Source organism: Tympanuchus pallidicinctus, unplaced genomic scaffold, assembly GCF_026119805.1.
Source record: "Tympanuchus pallidicinctus isolate F22 unplaced genomic scaffold, pur_lepc_1.0 scaffold12, whole genome shotgun sequence".
Lineage (NCBI taxonomy): Eukaryota > Metazoa > Chordata > Aves > Galliformes > Phasianidae > Tympanuchus > Tympanuchus pallidicinctus.
This window is the reverse complement of record NW_026294637.1, coordinates 18,728,461-18,751,180: the sequence shown is the minus strand read 5'-3', so window position 1 is coordinate 18,751,180 and position 22,720 is coordinate 18,728,461. Positions and strand designations below refer to the sequence as shown.

The 22,720-nt window shown below is 57.2% G+C and overlaps 2 protein-coding genes across 8 annotated transcripts; both read right to left on the bottom strand.

Moving 5' to 3' along the window:
• Positions 1-220: 220 nt before the first annotated feature.
• CELF6 (CUGBP Elav-like family member 6) lies at positions 221-10,550 on the bottom strand. 7 transcript variants are annotated; one of them, XM_052672002.1, is made up of 13 exons: positions 10,283-10,550; positions 8,287-8,369; positions 5,446-5,494; positions 4,351-4,479; positions 4,192-4,271; positions 3,652-3,795; positions 3,375-3,519; positions 3,144-3,293; positions 2,981-3,043; positions 2,245-2,325; positions 2,013-2,156; positions 1,259-1,413; positions 221-1,119 (listed from the first exon to the last, which is right to left on the bottom strand). In XM_052672002.1, the coding sequence occupies exons 1-12, from the start codon at positions 10,548-10,550 to the stop codon at positions 1,286-1,288; spliced, it is 1,464 nt and encodes a 487-aa protein (XP_052527962.1). In that variant the 3' UTR covers positions 221-1,119; positions 1,259-1,285. The 7 variants fall into 7 exon arrangements, with proteins under 7 accessions (XP_052527962.1, XP_052527963.1, XP_052527964.1 ...); XM_052672003.1 differs by having other exon boundaries at positions 2,245-2,322; XM_052672004.1 differs by having other exon boundaries at positions 4,351-4,476; positions 10,283-10,508.
• A 1,319-nt stretch (positions 10,551-11,869) lies between these two features.
• Positions 11,870-20,991, bottom strand: HEXA (hexosaminidase subunit alpha). The gene is made up of 14 exons (XM_052671598.1): positions 20,733-20,991; positions 18,027-18,125; positions 17,595-17,660; positions 17,405-17,451; positions 17,092-17,202; positions 16,221-16,322; positions 15,985-16,117; positions 15,594-15,774; positions 15,179-15,265; positions 14,856-14,928; positions 14,351-14,528; positions 13,922-14,012; positions 13,432-13,536; positions 11,870-13,072 (listed from the first exon to the last, which is right to left on the bottom strand). Exons 1-14 carry the CDS (start codon positions 20,974-20,976, stop codon positions 13,009-13,011), a joined length of 1,581 nt encoding a protein of 526 aa, XP_052527558.1. The 5' UTR covers positions 20,977-20,991; the 3' UTR covers positions 11,870-13,008.
• Positions 20,992-22,720: the final 1,729 nt, after the last annotated feature.

The following is a 22,720-nucleotide window of genomic DNA, read 5'->3' as shown; positions in this document are numbered from 1 at the left end:
GATTTTGACAAAATAATTTTATTTCACTTCGCTTTGTTTCTGCCGAAACCTCACATTTTTTTATTTAATCGTTTTTGGCTGAAAAACAAAACAAAACAAAACAAAAAAAGAATTCACAAAAGAGCCAAAGAAGCAAATCGCTTCGCCGTCTCCCGCAGGCGACCAAGGGCTCTTTTGGCCACGTTCACCCCCCAAAATCCCCTCTGCGTCCCCCCCGGCGCTTGGCCACAAACTGCCCCCCACACCGAGCCCTTGAGCCGTGCTCCTCCCGGCGCCGCTCGCAGCTCATGCGCCCGAGGCGTTTCATACATTTTTTTTTCTTCCTGTTTTTTAAGTTTGTGTGTGTGTGTGTGTGTGTGTGTGTTTTAAATTAATTTATTTATATATATATTTAAAAAAGCAATAGTCCTTTGGTCCCTAAACTCTAAGGAATGATATGACTCTGAAACAAGTAATCCTATGTCCCTGTGCCAGTGACAAGCAGGGGGAAGCGCGTGTCCCGCTGCCCTGCTCCATGGGATATATATATATATATACTTATTTATATATATCTTCTATAAGTCCAACATCCTCTTATCCTTTTTCTTCCCTCTTTTTCCCAGCCAGACGTGGAAAAAAACCACCAAGATTTCCCTTTCCAAACAAGCATCCTCCAGGTGAATCGCCCGAGGCCGGTCTCGTCCCGCTGGCTTTGGTTTATAATCCATCCGGAGCCTCTTTTCCTCATTCCTCTTGGGAAATTTGTAGCAGCAAATGAGTGCTTATAAAAGGTAGCTCACATCCCGGCTGCCCGGGCCTCAGTCCTCTCCCGGCAGCAAATCTCAGCCCCAACGCCGCGTCGCTCTCCTCCTTCCTGCCTTCCTCGCTCTCTCGTTCCCGTTAAGAAACAAACAAGACCGGTTGGAAAAAATAATCAAAAAAGAAATAGAAAAGCTACGACCAGAATGGCTCTCTTCTTCGCTTTTTTTTTTTTTTTTTTTTTTTTTTTTTCTTCTCTCCATCAACTCTTCCTCTTCTCCTTCCTCCTCCTCCGGGATATGTTGCAAAGAAAGAGAGTTACGGGTTTGGATACTGCACTTGGGGAAGGGGGAAGTCGGCAGACACCGCGGGACGCCCGACCTGCAAGACAGCAAACGTGCCGTGAGCGATCCAGGCAACTGCTGACCCACGAGATCCCACATCAGCGTGGTTTTAACCAAAACAGCCGCTCTTTATCCCAAGATAAACAGGCCTGTGACGCTGCCAGGTGCCTTCGTACCTCTCTGCGGGGCCAGGGTGCCAGGGGTCAGTAGGGTCTGTTGGCATCTTTCGGCCGCTTTAGCTGGACTTTTAGCCTCTTCATGCCGATCTGGAAGCCGTTCATGGCCTGAATGGCTGCCTGAGCGCTGGTCGGATTGTCAAAACTGACAAAACCTGGGGGTGAGGAACAGGGTGACACAGGGTTTGTCGCTGTCGATGCCACACTGAGCTGCTTGACTTCAACAGGGTCATGGCATTACTTCACCACGGGCCCCACGTTCCCCACGGGTGCTCACTCAGCCCAGGAACGGCCTCTGGAACGTGGGGCTGCATGGCACTGGGTGACGGCACCTTCAGGAACGTGAGGTTTGTGGGGACACTGAGGTGATGGGATCCGTGGGGACTCTGGGGGAGAGGATCTAGAGGGACACTGGGGTGATGGGATTGGTGGGGACCCTGCAGTGATAAGGCCCACATGCGGTCCCCAGGGAAACTGAGGTGACTGAACTCCCAGAGACACAAGGTGTGACATCTGTGGGGATGTCAAGGTGAGCAGGTCTGTGGGGACGGTGAGGTGACAGTGGGGACACCAAAGGACATGGGTTTGCAGGGACACTGGAGGATGAGATCTGTGGCCACCGAGGCGATGCGTCAACAGCACAAGGAATGTGGCAGCAGGAGGGTACATCCTTCTGTCCCCACACGGTGTGGTCCTTCAGCCCCACGGTGACAGCCACCACGCCGCTCTGGGCTTTGCTCACACAACGACTTACCAAAGCACTTGCTCTGGTTGGTGGCACGATCCACAAAAACTTTGGCAGAGATGACATTGCCAAAAGGCAAGAACATCTGTGTGAGCTCCGCATCCCCGAACTCCTGGGGCAGGTGATAAATAAACAGGTTACAGCCCTCGGGACCTGGGTGACACACAAAGGACAGGGCCACACGTCAGCTGCCAGGCGGGGGGCCACCGGCAGCGCGCAGAGTGCGGGATGCCCCCCTTACCTTCTCGCTGCTGCTGCGGGATGATGGGCGCTTGCTGGGGGAAGGCTTGGCTGATGGGTGCGTAGGCAGTGGGATATGCTGCTGGAACAGAGAATGTGGCACTGAAACCCCGACGCAGGATGGGGACTGGCCCCCACAGGGACATTTCCTGCTGCTACGCATCCCCAGAATGCTGGGTTTGGTGGCACAGAGGTTCAAGCACCCATGGGCACCGCTCTGGTAGCTGCTTTCCAAAGCCTCGTCTCTCCCAACCACCTTCTATCAGGAAGCAGAGGGTTGGCACAGTGGGATGGTGCAATTGGGGTTTAAAACTCTTTTTGAGGTGTTTGCTCCCATGGTGATGGACATGGGAATGGCTCTCCCAAGGGAGATGCTGTGAGCACCAGGAATGTGCCATTACTGAGGAAGAAAGCTGCGCAATTCACTTGATTTTTATCAATGACCAGGGGTCAAGAACTTGGTTTTCCGGTGAAAATTTGGAAACAATCACCAGTGCTCCTAATTAACTTTCCTCCAGTCTGTCTCCAAAATCCGCCAGAGCACCAGCGTGAGGGCAATAGGAACGCAGTGGATGGGATTAGGGGACTATGCTCTGAATCTGAATCGCCCCCATCACTGCCCCGCAGCTCCCACACCTCACACTTGCATCAAACACAGTAACGTGAGCCCAGTTCACTCCCAACCCGCAAAGAGCAGAGAGGGGAGAGATGAAGAAGTGCAAAGCCCAGAGTGAGACCTGCATAGTGCTGCATGCCCGCGTAGGCTTGCTGGAGGGGATCTGCCACTGTGGGGCTTTGAGCTAGGAAGAAAAAAGGGAGAAGGAAGAGAGTAAGCAAAGGGAAAGCAAGGACGGCTCCCGGCACTTGCTGGGAACGTGCCTGAGCCCCGCGGGGCGCTACCTGGGTAGGGGTGGATGCCGTTGGTGTAGATGGTCTCGGAGGCGGGCTGCCCGTTGGTCTGCGGCGGCAGCGGGCTGAAGCCATTCACGCCAATAGGTGTGGCGATGCTGGGCACGGGCGCCGTGCTGATGCCAGGCGGGGTGCTGGTACCTGCGAGAGGACGGAGGGCGGCTCAGCGCCGCTGCGGCCCCACGGCCACCAAGGGGGCGGCCGGAGGGAGGGTGGTCCTACCTGAAGAAGGGGTGAGGGGGGCGGCCACCAGCCCGCTGACGTTGAAGGCGGCCATCTGCTGCATCTGGGCGGCGGCGATGGCGGCCATGGGGTTCAGGCAGGTCCCCTGCGCCGCTGCCATCAGGGCCGCCTGCTGCTGCATGATCTAACAGAGGACAGCCGAGGAGAGAGGGAAAAGCGAGTGAGGCACAGAGGAAAAAAGGAGCGAGGAGGGTAGATCAGCACGTTCTGGCGAATTCCCCCCAAAAATCAGGTTCTGTCCCACGAGGCCCCGTACCGCCTGTGTGTAGGCCCCGTAGGCGCCGAACTGGATGGTCATGGGGTTGAAGATGCCCAGCTGCCCCGCCATCTGGTGCATCCGCCGCAGGGTCCTCTCCTTGTCTGTGTCCGCAAATTTCACCACCAGGCTGGATGAGGCGCCCTGCGGCACAGCAAGGCAGGGCTGAGCGGGGCCACGACCACATCCCCACCACGTCACCCACAGCAACCCCAGCACAGGGACACCCCGCAGCCACAGCACCCTGGGGATGCCGCCTGGGCTGGCCGCAGCACGCAGCAATCAATGCGGGGTTTAATTACAGCCCTATTCCCTCCCGGCAGCTGCTCCCTGACCGCTGTTTCCTTTCCCCCTCATCTGCGGTGTTGACCTTCGTTGTTAATTAAACCACACCTTTCTCCCACAGCCCCGCATGCCCACCCCTGGCATGCGGCAGGGATGAACCCTAGGCGATCCCGGCAACACACCGGGATTGTGATCCAATTAGACTGATCAAATTAGCCGGTGATTGGATTAGGGGACAGCGCGGCCAGCGCTTACCGGCATGGTCTGGCTGCCGTGCAGGCTGCTGATGGCGGCTTGTGCCTCGGCATGGCTGCTGTACTTCACAAAGGCACAACCTGCAGGCAGAGGGACAGGGACAGTGACAAGAGGTGTTCGGGCAACGCCTCGCTGCCAGGCTCTGCTCCGTGCTCCCACCTTTGCTGGCCCCATCGGGCCCACGCAGGATGGTGCATTCCTCAATCTGTCCGAAGGGCTCGAAGAGGCGCCGGACATCATCCTCGCTCTGCTGCTTCCCCAGCATGCCCACAAAGAGCTTCCTGTCTTCTGGAGGCAAAGCAGAGCTGTCGGCGGGGGGAGCTGCGCAGCACCCATCCCCTTCCCGTCCCCAGCGTGCAGATGGCTCACGGAGGGAACAGCAGCACCGCAAAACCCAGTGGTGAGGATGCACAGCACCCTACAATGTGTGTGTGTGGGGAAACCTCTACTGCTGGGGGTGAGGCAGAGCTGGGGCTGTTCCTGGAGACCACGATGCTGTCCTGTACCACGGGTATGCGGCCAGGAAACAAAAGGAGCCCCAAAACGCCAGCAGTGGTGTCTGTGTGACAGACCATCGGAACAGCCCGCGGTCCGTGGCCATGCCCGAGGGACATCGATAAGCAGAAAACGAGGGAAGGGAGAGTAAATAATGAGGAGTTCGTGATTACTGCCAGCATCTGCCTCGCGCGGTCACGCGCTCCCACCGTGCGCTAATGGCATCTGACAAAGAAAATAAGGTGCCCTGTCGGAGCGTTGCCGGGGAAATGCAGAAATAACGGCGGGAGGCGACAGCAGCACGGCCGTCAGCACACAGGGAATCAGTGCCGGGATTGGGGCTACACACTGCTGGTTACACATCAGCCAGCATCTGCCGAGGGGCCCTGCAGCTCCTGGGCAAGGGGCCGGAGCTCCTATCGACCTGCAACCCGTCCTCAGCTAGACACCGCGTGGGTAATTTGCTGCAGGTCCTTCCAAGGCTCACCCAGACCGTGCTCAGGACCAGGTGCTGAGCGCACGCACGGCCGCACTGCACACAGGGATGGGCACAGCCGGCCATAAGCCAGCACCCGTGGTCACAGTGCAATCGCAGCGCTGCTGCGGTCCCCCAGGGCCATTTCCAGCCTCCAGGTTCCATCGGTGTGATGAGAGGATGCCAGGTCTCAGCCCTCTCCCCGAGCTACAGGCTGTGGCTCAGCACACCCCTTGGTGCCGCCACCCCATCGCCCCCAGGTGCCTTGGGGTGGCTGTTCCTACCTCCTCGTCCCTCGCTGTCCGCCGGCTTCACCTGGATGGGGCGGTTCATCTGCAACACACAACCGGCAGCGGGCGGTCAGCACAGCGTCACATCCTGACGGACGCTGTACACGGAGCAGGGTGGGTTCTGGGGATGGTTTGCCCCTGGCCCCGCAGGGCTGGGTGTGCTTTGGGATGGTCAGATGTCCAGAGCCACCTGTCACAGACACGTGGTGGCTCCCGTCACCCTGCAGCGGGGCCGTACGGGTGTGGGTGTGACACACGCCTGGCACGACGTTGTGCCCACACCCGTGGGTGTGACACGTGTGCCCTGGGACAGGGGGTCAGCACTTCCCCATGGCTGTGCCTCCCCACGCAGCCCGGGGCCACCCTTTCCCACTTCTCCCCCTCCTTTTTCCCCTTTTTCTTCTGAAAAAGTGCGACAATTACGGCCGTTTCCATGGCAACAAGCGTGCTTCCCCCGCGCTGATGTGCTTGATAGGGTCGTCACGGCAACAGCCGTCACGCGTGATGGGGCACACGCCTGCAGGGCTGGCACGCGTGCAAGGAGCGTGCAAGCGGTGTGCGGGCGCTGCACCCCAAAATGCCACCGTGGGGCACCCCCAGAGCCGGGTGGGGGCAGCGCCAGCCCCGGGTGGCGATGAGGAGGAGGAGGAAGGCTCAGGAAGAAGAGGAGGGCGGTTTCCACGGCAACCGCCTCGTCTCCAGGGAAACACGGGGAGGAGATGTCAGTGCGAGGCAAGGATGCTCTGGGGAGGGACCGGGCTGGGGGGGACCTCAGCCCTGTGGTGGCATCGAGGGACACAGGGATATTTGGATCCCCACGGCAGCTGGCAGGGGCGAATTCCATTTTTGGGGGGGATAAAGGCGCTGTCCCTCAGCCGACCCAGCAGCCACATTCACCACCACAACGGCCATTGCTGGAAGGCCATGGGCATCAGCCCACCTCCCCCGCGCAGCAACCGCCCCGCTCAGGCAGCTCCAAAATGAGGTCTGGGCAGCGCTGCTTGCACACACACCCCCGTGCACAGCCCTCCCAGCACAGCACCCCCTGTGCACGCTCACACCCACACGCTGCCGTGTGTCCACGTGCCACGCACACGTGTGCACACGTTTGCACACCCCTGGGGCACAGCTGCACCCACACCGTTGGTGTGAACCGGGTGTGAACGTGCGCGGCACACGCTTTCACACTCACATGTACAGTTACACGGCTGCACACCCGGCACCACCAACAGATGCTTGCATGCTCAGCCATCCCAGAGGCAGAACCGTACCCGGAGCGGCACACACCGTGCGTGCAGCACCTCTGCGTGCGCACCCCTCGCACTCCTCTTGCACACCCCTTGCACACACACACACACACACACGCAGGCTGGGCTGCGGCCCCCCCCGCAGAACGGGACCCCCCCCCCGGCTCCACCCGCCGCCCACCCCCGCCCCCCGCGGTGCAGCCGCGCTCCGCACCCACCCGCACAGCCCCGCACCCGCAGGGATGCACCCGGCCGGGCGGGGCCGTGCCGGCAGACAAAGGCGGGGGCCCTACCTCGATGCAGAGCAGCTTGGAGCCCGCGGGCACCCACAGCACGGGCGGCCGCGGCCCCGGGGCTGGCACCTGCGGCAGCTGCATGGCTCGGCCCGGCTCGGCTCGCTTCGGGCCGGCCCGGCCCGGCTCCACCCAAAGCGGCCCGGCTCGGCTCGGCTCGGCTCGGCCCGGCTCGGCTCGGCTCGCGCAGCGGCGCGCGCGGGAGGCGGGGCGAGAGAGGGGCAGCCGCAGCCCCACCGAGCCGAGCCGAGCCGGGCCGGGCCGGGCCGAGGGGCGGGGCTACTTTAGGCCACGCCCCCCCGCCAGGCCACGCCCCGCACCGCGCCAGGGGCGGGATCCGGCCCGGGGGGTGGCGAGCTGGGGGGTGTGCAAACAGCAGCACGGGTGTGCAAGCACAAGATGGGGGTGCAAGCACCAGCACGGCCGTGCGAGCACAAACCTGCAGACGCGTACCCACTCGGTGTCACACCCATGAACAACAGTGCGAGCACAGCGTCACGGCACCAGCACCACACAGCGGTTGTGCACCGTGTGCACGCGTGTGCGAGGACACGCGGTGCACGCACTGCAAAGAGGCGGATGATGGGCACGCGTGGCACTGTGCGAACGGCCTCAGCCCCCCCGCAGGGCCGCCCTGGGGCTGTTCACTCTGGAGCCTACTGATGGTGGCCAGGCCACGGGGGGGCATGTCCCTCCCAGCCGTAACAAAAGGCCTCTCCGCACGCCCAAGGTTGGTATTTATATTTACGGAGCCCGCGCTTTCCCCAGCCAAGCGGCGGCCCTATTGATTTTGATTTAGAAGAATAATTAAATATTTATTTTCACTTTGTTAAAGCTCGGGAGGTCAGAGCCCGCAGAAAGCACAGCGGCACGCAGGCGGGAGAAAAATCAATGCTTGGTTTGCGGCCGCTGGAGCAGCTCCTGTCCGTCACACTGGGCCTGCGCTGCACCCCTGGCATTGGTCACCCACCAACCCTGGGCCCTGGGGTGGGGGATTGCTTAAATGTGATGAGCCCGTATTTAATGAGCCCACGTTTGAACACACGCTTGGGACTGATGGAGGTGGTGTCAGACTCGGTCTTGTGGCCATGCTAGTGTTGTCCCCAGGCGCTTGACTGAGCTCCCCAGACTCCTCACAGCAGTGACAAAATCACAGCTGAATCCTTGAGGCAAAGTGACGCCTGTGCACATTGCCTTGGGCCCGGTGCAGCACCCACGCCATCACGGGTGGGCAGGGGTAGGGCGATCTCGTGCCCCCATCCCAAACCTCGCCCTGATTCCCTGCCGTCACTTACCCCTGGCAGCGTCTTCTGCTCGTGCAGAGCGCTCTGAGCCTTCAGGGCCGAGTCTCGGGCGCAGTAGGTGAGAAAGGCACAGCCTGCAGAGATGGGGAGACAGCATTAGTGGCCGGGAGACACCCGCAGCAACCCAAATCCCACCAGCCAGAGGCTACTGTAGCACTGGGGTGCACCGGCACCTGCCCACCCTAGCACCTGGCACCACATCACCCATCCTGGGGCCACGTGTGCACAATAGAAACTGCTAGACCTCAGCTCAGCCCCAAAACAGAGTGGTAGATATGAATGCAAGAAAGGCAGGATGCAAGGAGGAGAAAAGCCAGAGCGTGCAGCCCCGAGCACAGCACCAGGGAGCCCTGCGGGAAGCCGCAGCCAGCGTTCTCCAGGAAGCGCATTTCCAAGCGTCGACGCCGCGCACCCCAGAGCTTCCTCCTTGCTGCGGATGGCGACGGCACTCCGGCTCCTCCAGCATCACGTCGTGGCACTTCGGGAGCAGGAGCGTGCCTGGGGTGAGGTTTTCCCACGCCAGCTCACACTGCCAAGCACTCAGACCCCACAGCTCGCGTTGGGGGACGGCCGGTCCCTGCCCTGGCCCCGTGCTGCCACGTCGCTCCCCATCCGAGGGCTCCTCGGATTTACTGAGGTCACATCCAAAAGCTTCGGAAAGTGATATTAAAACAGCAGCAAAACAGTTTCCCTTCAACAAAGTAAATATTTAATGAATAAAATTGACATTGATGCATTTTTAATATTGGCACAATTAAATCCGCCAGCTGATTAAGTATTAATAACTCTTAATAAGTACAATCAGCGTGCCTCGGAGGAGAGGGAGCGCAGCAGCGAAGCGGGGGGCGACGAGGATGGGGTCCTTCACCCCCCTTGGGGCAGATCTGCGCTGGTGGGAGCAAGGACAGAGCCCTCGGCTAAATCTGAGGTGGAGAGGGGAGGTTGATGCTGCGGCTTGCTTCAGCCCGAGCGCTGGGTCCTTCCCAGCAGCCTGCGTTTCCAGTGTTTACCATCTGTAATCAAGCTGGCTTCCTCCGCTCCGCTCGCCTTGCCTTTGATTTTCCTCCCTGCGGGCAATGATGGGGACGGTGCCCAGGAGAAGTTCGGAGGGCAGTGACGATGGCAGCAATTGTGCCCGGAGGCTCACCCTGAGCACGGATGGCATTTGAATTAGAGCAGCATCCGCAGTCACATCGTGTTCCCGGGCCATGGTGGCCAAAGCTGATGCTGGATGAAGAGCTGAGGGGCAGCACGATGCAAAGCCCCTGGCTTGGGGCACAAACACGGCTTCAGAGGCATTTTAGAGGCCATGGTGCCAAGAAGAAGGGAGTCTAGTGGTCACCCCACCTCATCGGCACATTGACATCCACCGGTGATGAGTTCCAGCTTCCAAAATATTCCCAACGAGGCAGGCGCTGCCCACGGCCTGGGGACACGCTGACAGCTTGCAGAGGAGCATAGGGCCCTGTCCAGGTGGCAGCCGGAGCTCCATGGTCCCACGCTGGTGCTGCAGATCCAGGCGGTGCTCCCAGCTGCGGGGGGGCTCTGGCCCAGGGTGCTCCTATAGCAGCTCCCAGCCCCCAGTGAGCGTCCCCATCCCGGGGATTCGTTCCTCTGCTTCAGATGGGCGCCTCCAGCTCACGGTGCCCCACCTCAGGGGTAAATAACCCAACACAGGGGTACGCCTCCACCTCACGGCTCCTTCACTTCAGCGGTGCCTTCCCCACAGAGGTGCCTCTGTCTCATACCTAGGGTGGTACGCAGGGGCAGCTCCACCTCAGGGGTAACGTCACCTCACGGTGCCTTCACTTCAGGGCATCTCCACCTCGTAGTGCCCACCTCAGGGCCGTACCCACCTGATATCGCCCACCCCAGGGCTGAACCCACCTGGCAGCGCCCACCTCAGGGGCATCTTCCCCTCACGCTGCCCACTCCGGGGACGCCCCCTCCTCACGGTGCCCAGCCCGGCCCCGGCTCCCCGCCGTACCTTTGTGCATGCCGGTGAAGCGGTCCTTCAGCACGGTGAGCTCGTAGATGCGGCCGAACTCCTCGAAGAGCGGCTTGAGGTCGCTCTCCTCCAGGTTGCGCGGGATCTGCCCCACGAAGAGCTTGATGGCGTCGTGGTCCTTCATGGCGATGGCGCCGGGCGGGTGGCTCAGCCCGTTCACTCGGCCGCTGTTCGCGGTGCTGAACGCCGCCCCCGCCGGGCCCGCCCCCGCCTCCGCCGCCGCCACGCCGCTGCCCGCCGCGGCCATGGCCGCTCCGCCGCCGCCGCCGCCGCGCCCCGCCCCGCCGGCCCGGCCCGGCCCGCCCGCCCCGCTCGGCGCCGCTCGGAACCGTTCGGAACCGCTCGGCGCCGCTCGGCTCGGCCCGGCCGCGCTCGGCCCCGCTCGGCTCCGCCGCCGCCGGCCCGCTGACGTCAGCCGGCCGGCCTCGGCCGGGCGCGAGGCATTAGCATAATGAGGCGGCGGCGGCCAATCCCGCGGGGGGGCCCGGCCCCGCCCCCGCCCCCCCGCCCCCCGGAGGCGGTCCGCGGCCGCCGGCAGCTCGGCGTTAACAGCCGCGGCGCGGAGCGGCCGGCCGTGCTGCGAGCGTCCCCGTGCGCCGCCGAAGCCGTTCGTGCCCCCCGGGCCGGCGTCGCTAATCGCGATTTTGGTCTCATTTTGGACGCGTTCCGGCACAAACAGCCGTGCCGGTATTTTTTTCCCACCCTCCTCCGGTGCCGGCCCCGCTCTCAGCTTCGCCCCGCGGCTGCCCCGTGTTTGTGCCGGGCGGTTTTGGGGGGCCGGGCAGAGGCAGCTGCCGCTCTCCGGCACCGCTCGTGTTTATTTTTAAACCCGTTGGCCCCGAGTGATTCACACGCTGCACGTTCCCGTGTTCTCCCCGGCAAGTTTTACATGACAAATCCCGGGTAAAAATAGATGTTCTCGAAGGAAGCCGCAAGGACGCGGCGGGGAATCGGGGGGACCGGCGGCACCCCGACAGATGGGCGCCCTGGCCCCAAAGGGACCCCGGCCCAAAGGGACCCCACCTGCTGCGCTGCGGGCTCACGGCCTCGGGGCAAAGCTGCCGCACATCGCCTGCAAAGCCTGGTAGGGGAGAAGGAGCCGTCTTACAGCCTCCTCTCGGAGCTCTCTGGGACTTGACAGCACGTCAAGCTATTATTATTTATGACTCTTGTGTTAGGAGTTACTCAAGTTAAGAGAAACGAACGTGACAGGCGATCCTGGCTTGCCTCCAATGTCCCACCTGAACCACTGGGCCCGGGCAGAATTTGTGATTGAAAAAACAGAAAACAAAAACAAACAAACAAACAAACAAAAACAGAAAAAAAGGATGTGAGCTTCCCAGAGTGACTCTGAGGAAGCAGAAGAGCATCTTCACCCAGGAAACAGCACATGGGCTCTCAGGAGCCAGCAAAAATACCCATCTTTCCCCCAGACCTGGCCAGCAGCTAAACATCGTCAGCAAGGGCTCCAGCATGCTTTCTTTTCTCCTAGAACTCAGGGGGTTGCATCACATCAGGCAAGAACTACCCAGGTATTCTTTCACAGGAGAGTGAGAAACACAAGGCTTGACAATTTAGGAATGATTTTAATTCCAAATTAATAATAATAAGTTTCCAGCCATAACAGAGAGTAAACAGCAGATCTCACTCATTTCAGACCAGGATGAATACACAAGAGTCCTGGCTTTCAGGATTTCTCCCAGAGAGATCCTCATGCTCACACTGGTTGGGATTTCCAGCAGGGCAACCCTAACCATCAAAGTACCAGAACCATGACTGTCCCTGCTCCTTAACATGCCCACAGCAGCCTCTTCTCCAGGGAAACGCATCCAAACCAAACCACTTGGCTGCAGGAGAACCAGAAACGAGCTTCTCCAAGCTCACTACAGAGCAGCAGCAGGACAGATAATTTGGCCAAGTCCTCAGCAGAGGCCACAGCCGACTGAAGAACTGAGCTGGGACTCCATGACATCCATGCACCCAGCTCAGCAGGGCTGCGAGGTCTGTGAGAAGCTTCGAGTAGGAGCAGACAGGGTTTGGGGCAGCAGAGACGGTGGCTTGGAGACAGGCCTCCTGCTTAGACACAGCTGAGGTACAGAGAGATGAGACAGAAAGGACAGGAAGCAACAAGTGATGCAGCAGTGTTGGTGTGCAGGAGACCACAGAAGCAAAACCAAGGTGGCAGCGACATCCTGGTGCTTGCAGGCCAGTTACACATAGGATTCTCCCCTGCACACGCTGCTGTACAACTGGACACCACATTCTCTTAGCAGAGATGAAATCTGGGATACTGGCAGAGACTAAGCACAGCTTAACCAGCTGAGCAGGCATCCAGTAAGCTCCAGAGACAGCAGGGTGAGGCATAGCCAGATGCTCCTCCACCAACATCTCTGGAACCAGCCTGCCCCAGAGCGGGACCTATCCATCTCCTGCTAACAAAAAGCCCTGGTGTGGTGTTCCCAAGCCCCAGCTGAGTATGAAAAGGCATCTTTTTCTCTTTGAGGTCATTTATTTATAGATTTAAAGAAACCAAAATAGAAAAAGAGGCAAAGAGTGCACGCTAAGAAAAAAAATGTCCATTGCAACAATGCAAAAGCAGAAGCAGGGGTAGGAAAGGGGTCCCTTTACCATGCCAGCAGCTTTTGAGAGAGCAAGAGATCATTCCTCTGGTGTGCACAGAGACTGAGGGCAGTGGGATTCTCCTTTCAAAACCCGCCAAATTCATGATCACAGTATCCTACGAAGAGAGGCTCTGCCTGGACACCCCGCCTGGAAGTGGAGCAGAGGGACAACATTACACAGGGGACACTGAACAGTGCCTGGTGCTGTTCAGCAGGGGGGTGGCAGGAGCTGACGGATGCCATTTCCTCAGCACAAGACTCTTGCCACTGCAGAGCTACCAGCCCATGCCAACAGCACGGGCCCTCTTCCAGCACAGCACACAGCAAGCTTTGCCCACACGCAGGCACAAGAAATGCCGTGGACCTCCAAGGGTCTTTTCACACAATCGAAAGCTTACCTCATTTTCAATCCCCCTCACTGTTCTACCCATGCAGAGCTGATCCCCTGAGGCTGTCCCCTGCACTGACACCACAAGTAGGCAAGGCCCAGCAAGGAGGGACGGCTACCTGAGAAGCTCGCAGCGGAAGTCAGCCAACCGCACGTAAGCATCTTGCAGGTTCCTCACTGTTGCATTACTCCAAAGTCTCTCAGCCACAGCCCCGGCTCTCGGCCTTGAAGGAACATGGGACAAAGGCACGTAGGTCAGAGAAAGCTTCTCCTGCAGCGCTGAGCTCCCAGACATCTCCCTGACCAAAGTCCTTTGACACATAAAAGCACATGGCTTCTGTACATCAAAAGATACATGCCTAGTCAGGTGCAGAGCAGATGACAGGACAGAGACCGGCATTAAACGCAAGCTGGTAGCAGTGGCAGGTGGCACAGGAGTGTGTTTCATTCTTACAGACAGCCACAGAATCTCATTTAAGCCTCAGAGAAGTTGTTACTACACAAATATGCTACCAGAGGACAGAGCACCTTGAGATCAAACCAGCAGCAGTGGGTGCACATCATGCTGTGCTGAAGGAGTCGAGCTAACCCTCTCTAAACATCTCTTACCAGAGCCTGGGGGTCAAGTTGGTGACGTCCACGTATTCACCCCACATGCACGCCTCCCCGCCAATCACCAGATCCTTCTGCTTAGTGCTGCCTGCCAGGAGACACAGCATTCAGGTGATCAGGTGTTGTAAGACAAATGCATCTTCCTGCCCTGCCCAGGGTGGGGACGGTGACAACCGAGGGCTGGCTGAGCTGTAGAGACTGTCATTTGTCCTTCTGGAAGCCCCTGCCTCAAACTCTAGGCAGGGAAAGAGCTGAGGTGTTTCCTGCCTGCAGCGAGGGAACAGCATAAAGCCCAGGAGCCAGGGGCACACTGATTCGAGCACCTTCACACCATCAGCGAGAACGAATGACCAAAAAGGCCAGCCCTTGCACCACCTCTGAATGAGCAGTCAGCAGCCAAGAGGGGATGTGACATAAGGAACGCACCACTGAACTTTAAGGGCTCCACCTGGTAGGCTGCCATCCAGTCTTGCCCGTAGGAGATGCGGTTGAGGTACCAGGGGGCAGAGAGCAGAGCCCTGTAGCCAGCCTTGGTGACATTTGCCATCTCCTCCGCATACGGCAGATTGTTCTTCCACACGTGGATGATCGTGTCTGGCCTCACCTGGCCCCACAAACACACATAAAGCCTGCGTACAGCATCAGTGCAGCAACAGAACACCACCTCCCCTCACAAGAAGGGTTCCCCCAAGCCATCCCAGCTCCAAACACCACTCTGGTGAGCAGGGTTCTGCACCAGAAAGAAGCCACGACCAGTTATAACAGGGAAAGCTAGAACTACACCTGCACCCCTGTCCTGACTCATCTATTCCCTCCAAGGAAACTGGATTTTGAGCCAGGTCAAGACTCACTTGAGTGAGTTTGGCATGGGTGCTGACACCGTTCACCCAAGTGTTAGGGAACTGTGCTAGGGCACGTGAGCAGCTCTCACCTTCACTCCATTGTCAAACACCTCCTGCCACACCATATAGCCCTTGCCAAGGGAAGAGACGATGTCCAGGAGTCTGGAATGGAAACAATACTGAGTTTAGGGTCCTCCCATCCCTCTTTTCTGGTTCACTGATACAGCTAACATCCCCCTCACAGAACTTTTTTCTCCCTCAACTCCAGGCCTTTTTGCAGTCAGTCTTCTGAAAAAAAAACCACAACTAGGTTCTCTCTTCAGGGACAAAAAGGTAGGACCAAAGGGACAGTAGAAGACATTTGTGTCTGTCACATATTGCAGATGCTGACTCAGGATGCAGCCACCCTTACCTCTGGATGTAGTATGATTCTAATTTTGTGTAGTCTTCACCAAAGCCCATCTTCTTCATGAAGACAAGAATTTCTGGATTGGACTTCCTGTGTACCAGAGAGAAGAGAATAGAAACCCCAAGCACCAACTCACAGAGCCTCTTTCAGAGCCCAGGGGAGCAGAACACCTAAGATTTATAGGTGATCATGGCCAAGAAGCAACTGGCTGGGATGTGGGGATTCTGTGCTAGATTTCCTTCCCTCTTCCTCTCTCCTGCACATGAATAACCCTCTACCTTCCCCCTGCCTCTTCTTGACACTTAGGTGGCTGCTCCTTAAGGTACCCATCCACAAGCACGTGCTAAATGCCCAGGCAGCAGAGCACTGTTTCGGACCCCAGTCTCCAGCCTGACCCACCTCTGCAGGAATCACTCACCAGCACGTGAAATCCACCTCATCACCACCGAGGTGAATGAAGTAGTCTGGGAACACTGCGCTGATCTCTTGAAACAAACTGGTCACAAACTGGTAGGTGGTGTTGAAGATGGGGTTGATGGGCCCATAGGTCCCAGAAGGATCCTTGCCCAAATAGCAGGGAGTCAGGAGGCCTGGAGCACCTGGGTCATAACAAAATCAGCAGAGTGAGAAGGGACCTAAATGTGGCCATATCTCTTATGTCCTACATCCCAGCTGATGGCTTGCTTTTCCCCAGAGAAGCTTATGGGATGCCACGCTTTTGTGATCCAGATCACAGAGATCCTTCCTCCACCAGGTACAATTGCAGCCCTCCTCACACCCAAGCCCTCTGGTGAGGGTCTGTTCCTCACCTGGACCCCAGGAAAGCGTGTGCCCAGGTGTGTCAAACTCTGCAATGACTCTGATGCCACGGAGACGAGCATACTCAATTACTGTCTGCACATCACTGGCTGTGTACACATGGGTCATGGCATTGAAGGCTCCCTGGAGGAACACGAGGAATTACAGCATCTCACTCACAAGCTCGAGGAGCATCCAGCATTCCCTGGGCTGTCTGGGGAGCTGCACAACCATCAGCATGGGTTACCTGCTTGCTAAGCTCCGGGAAAGTAAAGCTCTCATACGGGAAAGATGGATCGTCCACAATGTGCCAGTGGAACACATTTAACTTGTTGTAAGCCATGACGTCCTGGGAAGAAGCAAAAACATGGGTAAGCACACCCTGCTCCTTTTGAAAGGTCTGTCAGCTTGAGGAATCGAGTGACTTCAGGTCCTGGACAACATAATATCCCCAAATGCTCCCAAGGACCTAAGAGTGATGCAGACATCTGTCAAACACATTGGCATCACAAAGAGCTGAGAAGGGCCATTAGTGGTTCCAATCACAATAAAATCCCTATTCTCCTTATATTAGAGCCAAGGGTTGAGATTTGGAAGCTTAATTCTGGCTGGGACAGATGCGGGACCTCTGCCCACTTTCATCTAATGCAACTAAGCAAAAGGCAGTGCTCTCCCCTGCCTCACAAAGTAAGCTGGGCCACAGGAATCTGAGATACCTCAGGGTTTCCTCCTCCCATGTAGGAAGGGAGCTGTGAGTGACACCAGGAGCTGATACAGATACTGCACTAGGGAGGACCAACGGCACAGAAGCATTTTTCTGTGATTCACATCTGTGTACAAAGAATTGAGGTCACACAGCTATCTCACTCCAGCCTGTTGCTTCATCTAGACACAAGTAAGCATGCATTCTCCAAACGCCTAGGTTTGGCAAGCTCTTCCTTGATGAGATGTGATCACAATGACCTGTGCTCAGGTCTTTAGAAATGAGCAACACACACAAAAAGTAAGAAAACAGGAAGGCAACTCAGGGATGCTCATTTATCACAGCGGGACACCTGATTAAAGTGCTCCATCCCCCTGTGGGGCAGCACACATGCCTCCCACTACGGGTTTCCTACCAGAGTTTCCAAGATGGCTTTCAGAGGCAGGTAGTGGCGAGAGGTGTCCAGCAACAGGCCTCGGTGAGGGAAGCGGGGAAAGTCCACAATTTCTGTCTCATTGATATAGTACTGCACAAAGAGAGAAGACAGGGAAGAAGTGAGCAGGTCTGCAGGTAACACAGACATCAGCAGGAGGCAATCAGACTCATCTTCATCCCCAGGGCTAGCAGGACTCATTGGCTTCAAGCACAGCTTGTCCTCAGGAGCCAAGGCAGACTTGCATTGCCACGGGAACCATGTTGGCCAGCCCACATGTGAGCCACCCACTCACCATGCCGTTCTCGTCTCTCCCAACAAGCTGGCTGAATGTCTCCAGGCCTGGGGGAGAACCACACACAGTCACTTTCGCAGCTGAACAGAGCTCAATTAAATAAGACTATGGGGAAAGAGAGGCACAAAGAGATGTCCTGATGTGCAGGCAGGGTGGGAGTGACCAGCAGAAAGCTCTAAGCACACCTCACCTCTAAGAGCTCCCCAGACAGCGTCGGCATAGAGCAGCATGGAGTCCCTTGAGATATTCAGTTTATCTGAAACACAGCATCAGATCAGATGGCACAGACATTATGTTCATATTCTGCTAAGGGGCTCAAAACCTTAGCTGCAGGGGTGCAGCTGGATCAGGCAGTGATTTTGGTGGGGAACTGCATCCTTGGGTCCAATGGAACTGATCTGGGGGTAGGGCTGTGGGTTTTTTTAAAACCTTTCCCACTGCTTTATCAGCACCCTCAGCTAAGTTGCTCCCTCCCTGTCCCAGTTTCTCAACCATACAACAAGGATCCTGCCTCTCCAGAATTAGGATTAAGTGCTGTAGGGTGCTATTCCCAACCAAGGAGCATAGAAATACCCATACTCCTGTTCCAGTCACTTCTTCCCACACCCATCCTGATTCTTACAGCTCTCCTTGGAGTCCAGGTTGGGAAAGCCATTGCAGCCTGGTGTGGCAACCGAGACGAGGAGTTCAGTGCAGGATGTCCTCCAGGGCTGCTTGTTCTCTGCAAGGCACACAGACCACAGGCATTAATTCCCCTGCTGCAAGCCTCCCAGCCCAGCAATGGGGACATCAGGCTGGTACTGCAACAGCTCCCAAGGCTTCCTGGACACCAGCTGCAATTCCTAAAGTCTTCTCCAGGGAGGATGAAGCAAGAGCTCTGGCTGACCTTTCCTATCTGGAAAAGCATTTTTGAGTCCTGAATATTCATTGGCACACACGGGAAATGTTGCCCTGACTCCAAAGGGAGGTGTTAAACCCACCCTGAGATAAGTGGGTCTGCCTATAGCTGTCCAGGAGCAACGTGGGTCACAGCAGCACCAGTTCACATCTATAGTTCCGTGGCATGGCCAGGGACAGGCTGAAAAACAGAATGCTTGGTTTTGAGTGAGCCTCATCATAAGATGGCCACCAAGCAGGCTTCAGAGAGACTGTGGCACCACCAGTATTAGGGGGAAACACAGAGAACACAGAACCTCAAATGGGGTTCAAGGAAAGAATGGTGAAACCTCTGTGTGCAGAGGAGAAATGGCTCCAAGATATTCCTCCATTCTGAGGTTTCCTCAGTTACAGACGAGCTGGTAGCCAAGGCAACCCTGCAGCCGTGCGAGCTGGCACACGGTGCACAGCAAGACCTGCTCTCTATGCCTGGCAAGGCAGAGGCTCACCAGGAACGGCCACTCAGAGGCCTGGAGACATGAGGAACACCTATCTTCCCCTTCCTGGGATGAGCACCTCCCAGCACGCCCCTCTCACCTCTACCCAGATGAAGATTTTGGTTTCACTGCTGCTTTAGGGCAGAGAGTTGATCACACTTCTGCTTTCATGCCTGAAGCCCAGCAGAACTAGGGCATCATCTACAAATCTCCAAAGTATTTTCAAACCCTAACAACTGTCCCTTCAAGTGTGATATGGTAACAGACGTTCCTAGCATCACCCCACCTGGGGCAGTAATTGCTTTCCCTGCCCAAGGAGAGGTAGAAAAATGCATTGAGAAGCACACTCTAAGGTCACAACCCACAGAAGCGGTGCCTCCTGCTCTCCATGGCTCTCAGGAGGGGGTGCTACAAAGCCGATCAGCTTGCACAGGTCCACAGAGGTAAGAGAGGACGGCACGGAAGCATTTGGAGGCTTTCAAGAGGACCTTAAACTTGTTCTCCTGAAAGTCCAGCTGACAGACCAGCGCTGCCCTGGCACACTGCAAATGGCTCAGGAGAAGATGCTGATGTCTCCTTAGCTCTCTGCAGCTCAATCGGCGCGCTAGTCTGTTCAATTGGACAGAATAGTGGCTCTCTGGAACAGGAAGAAAACTGTTTCTGTCATATACTATTTCTATTAAAAGAAACTATTTCTTTCCAGTCAGGGTTTCCACTGCCTGTTATTACTAATCACTTGTGGAAAAAGGAAGGCAAAGAGGAAAAAGGCCCTAAAATTAAGCATGCAGTGTGAACTTTACATATAGGAGAGCACATGGAAAACTGAGTATACACAGAGAGCCTGATGTGGCGATCACAAGAGATTGCTCCAAGTCATGGGGTGGTCAAATTTCCCTGACAGAAACAGGAAAACGTGAGTAATTACAGCAGCAAATTTAAGAAACTATGTGGTCTTTCTAACTTGCTACTTAAAATAATAAATTTTTAGAAATCAAATAAGCCAAGTGTTTCTTCTGAGTGTTTCAAACTCAATTTTGCCACAAGGCACTGGAAACAAAGCAAAGCAACTTCCATTGCTGTCATCCCTCTCTGCTCCAATCCATGTGAAGCACTGGGGAGCAGATCTACGGCTCTTTCTGAAGAATGGAGCACAGGGCACACAAAGAGCTGCTAGAAAAGATGAGCTCAGACTTTGGAGAGGCGATGGGGCAGTTGCAACACAGGCAGCAGCTTTGTCACGAGAAAAGGAAGCAAACCGCAATGCTGCTAAACTGAAGTGAGATCTGGAGATAAAGCTGAGATAAAAAGACCAACCTGACTGAAAACCCCCCTGAAAGAAATGCACGCAGGCTGGTGCTCACTGTGCCTCGCAGGGCTGGTTTGGTTCCACTTTTACTATTTGAAAAACACGAGCACAGCAAAGCACTCCTCTGCATGTAGCAAAGCAGCACCAGCCTCTGCTGGGAGACTCAGTTCAAGCAGCTGTGCCACATGACCACAGCCTACACTTCTGTCAGCCCTAGCTGAACTAAAGAAAAGAAGGGGAAAAAAGCAACACAGGGGAAAAAAAGCAACACAGAGGATTCCACCTGAGCCGGCAACGTGCCCTGAGAGTCCTGGACAGGCCATGGTGACACCATGAGCAGATCAGGACACCAACCAACGAGTGGAAGTGGAACGAGCTGCAATGGCAGAGGTTTCCGCCGCAGCGCTGGGTCAGCTCGTGCCCCTCGGGAGCAGAGCTCCACGCGGAGTTCACAGCAGACCCGTCCAGCCGGGGAAGCCGAGCTCCGGCCGCACCCCACGCTCTCGGACAGAGACCTTTGCTTTATTGCGGTGCGGAGTTTAAAGGTTCCACTGTAAGAAGGCAGCACGGCTTCTACGGAAGCAGCGAGAGAGGGGTTCGGCTTTGGGGACCGAGCCCTCCCCAGGCGCACACCCCCGCCGCCCCTCACCTGCGGGCCGCGCCGCGGCGAAGATCAGCGCCCGGTACCGCTGGAAGGCCTCGTCCAGCACGGCGCAGCCCGGCCCCACGGCGGAGCCGGCGGCGTGCGCGAAGCGGAAGCGGGCGAGGGGCAGCGGGCAGCGGGCGGGGGCCGGCGGGGAGCGCCGCAGCTGCGGCTGCGGCCATAGCGCGGCCGCCGGACCCACCGTGGCCAGGAGCAGCAGCGCCCGCGCCGCTATGGCAACGGGTGCCATGTCCGTGCCGAGGGGAGGGCCGAGCAGCTGCGCCCGCCCCGCGGTGCGGCCTCAAGAGCGCGCCCGGCACGGGGGAACGGGGCTGAGGGCTGTAACGGGAAGCCGGTCGGCCTCCGGACCCGCCTGCCCCGGCGTCGTTCGAGGGACCGGCCCTCGGGTGGGAGGGATGGGGTTCGGCGTTGAGGGCAGCAGGGAGGTTTGGAGGAAGCTCAGCCCATATCCAGCAGCGCAGCCTTCCGCAACCACGTGGGGCACCGCGGGCTGCCCGTACGGCCGGGGGAGGCTGAACCAAAACGCAAGGATGGGCGCAAAGCAGGCGGCAGCGCCAGAGCCAGGAGGACAAAGCGTGGTGGTCTGCAGCGACTGCGTAAAAGTGAGGGGCCAGCTGAAGTCCGGTGCCAGCCTTGGGCAGCCTGGGAGCACATCCCCTGCAGCACAGCTCCAAAAGGAGGCGGTTCCCCAGGATGGAGCTCCTGGAGCGTGGGCTCATGAGCAAGGCCCAAACGGGGCTTACTGGGGGCACATCAGGGCAGCGGGTGCTCTGACAAGGGGTGCTGTGGCTTGCAGTGAATCCTTATTTCAGTTTGTGTTGGTTGGCTGTTCACCAGACTTACGTAAAACGTTGTGATCACAGCCTGCGGTGAAAATATTCCAGTCTTTCTGTGTACTCTGTTGCTGTTGCTATTTTAGGGGCCCCGATGTCTCTGGGGGATGACTCAGAGAAGTTCGTTCCTAGCTGGCCAGCGTTAATCCAGACTAACGGTCTGAGTCAGGAATGCATCTTTACATCAGAAAGCTGATGCCTGTTGCAGAGATACCTGCGGACACCCCGTGTTGGTTTGCAAGGGCTGTCCCGTTCCAGGCAGAGTGCAGCGACTGAGGGATGTGCAGAGGGCCGTGCTCTCCACCACGGCATGAGGTAAAGATAGAAATTGGTTACTCTGCTGTCAGTTGTGATAAAGCTGTCACGCTTTGGGTCTTTCTGGTTTGTCCACTTTTGTGGCCTTTGGGCTGTCAGTGGAGCTCTGTGTAACACTGCATTTTTTTATGGATAAAGCCATCTATTATTCCTCCCAATTCTCTGTAATACTGGCTGCATCTGCATTTAATCAGGTGCATGTTTTGCATACAGATTCCTCTGCTGGTGAGAAGCACGTGAGCCTGTGAAAGGGGAGCGGGGGAGGCTGCCTGTCCCATGGCTGCAGTCCATCCCAACACCTGCTGGATTCCTGCTGGATGTGAGCACGTGCCTGGATGTTCAGCAGGGCTGAGTCCGACCCGTGCTGCCCGCTATTAAATCTGGCTGCCTCACTTTCTGGGATCAGTTTGCTATGCGTGATTATGGAAACCTTCGCAGGGTGCTCCCAGGGCTTTCCTGTTTGTTTTGCTCTTTGAGCCAAGCGTTATCTAACACTCTTGTTCCTGAACGAAGCCAGCGCCCAGGTCAATGGGCCTGCTGCTGCTGTGGCTGGAAGAGGGCTCTGGAGAACACAGACCATCTTCTGCAACTGCCTGCAGATCTCTGACCTTAATGGTTGAGGACTCAGAAGCTTTCGAGGCCAACTTGCTTTCTCCACTTGGCTGTTCATCGATGTGTCCATCGATTTGCACCTTGACCACTGCAAGTCACGCTACGTGCTGCCACTGAATGGCTTGGCAGATTGCAGGTGGCAAATGAATTTCTCAGCACAGTTCAGCGGCCTTGCCAGGTGACAGAGCACATGCAACAGGAGCAAGTATGAGA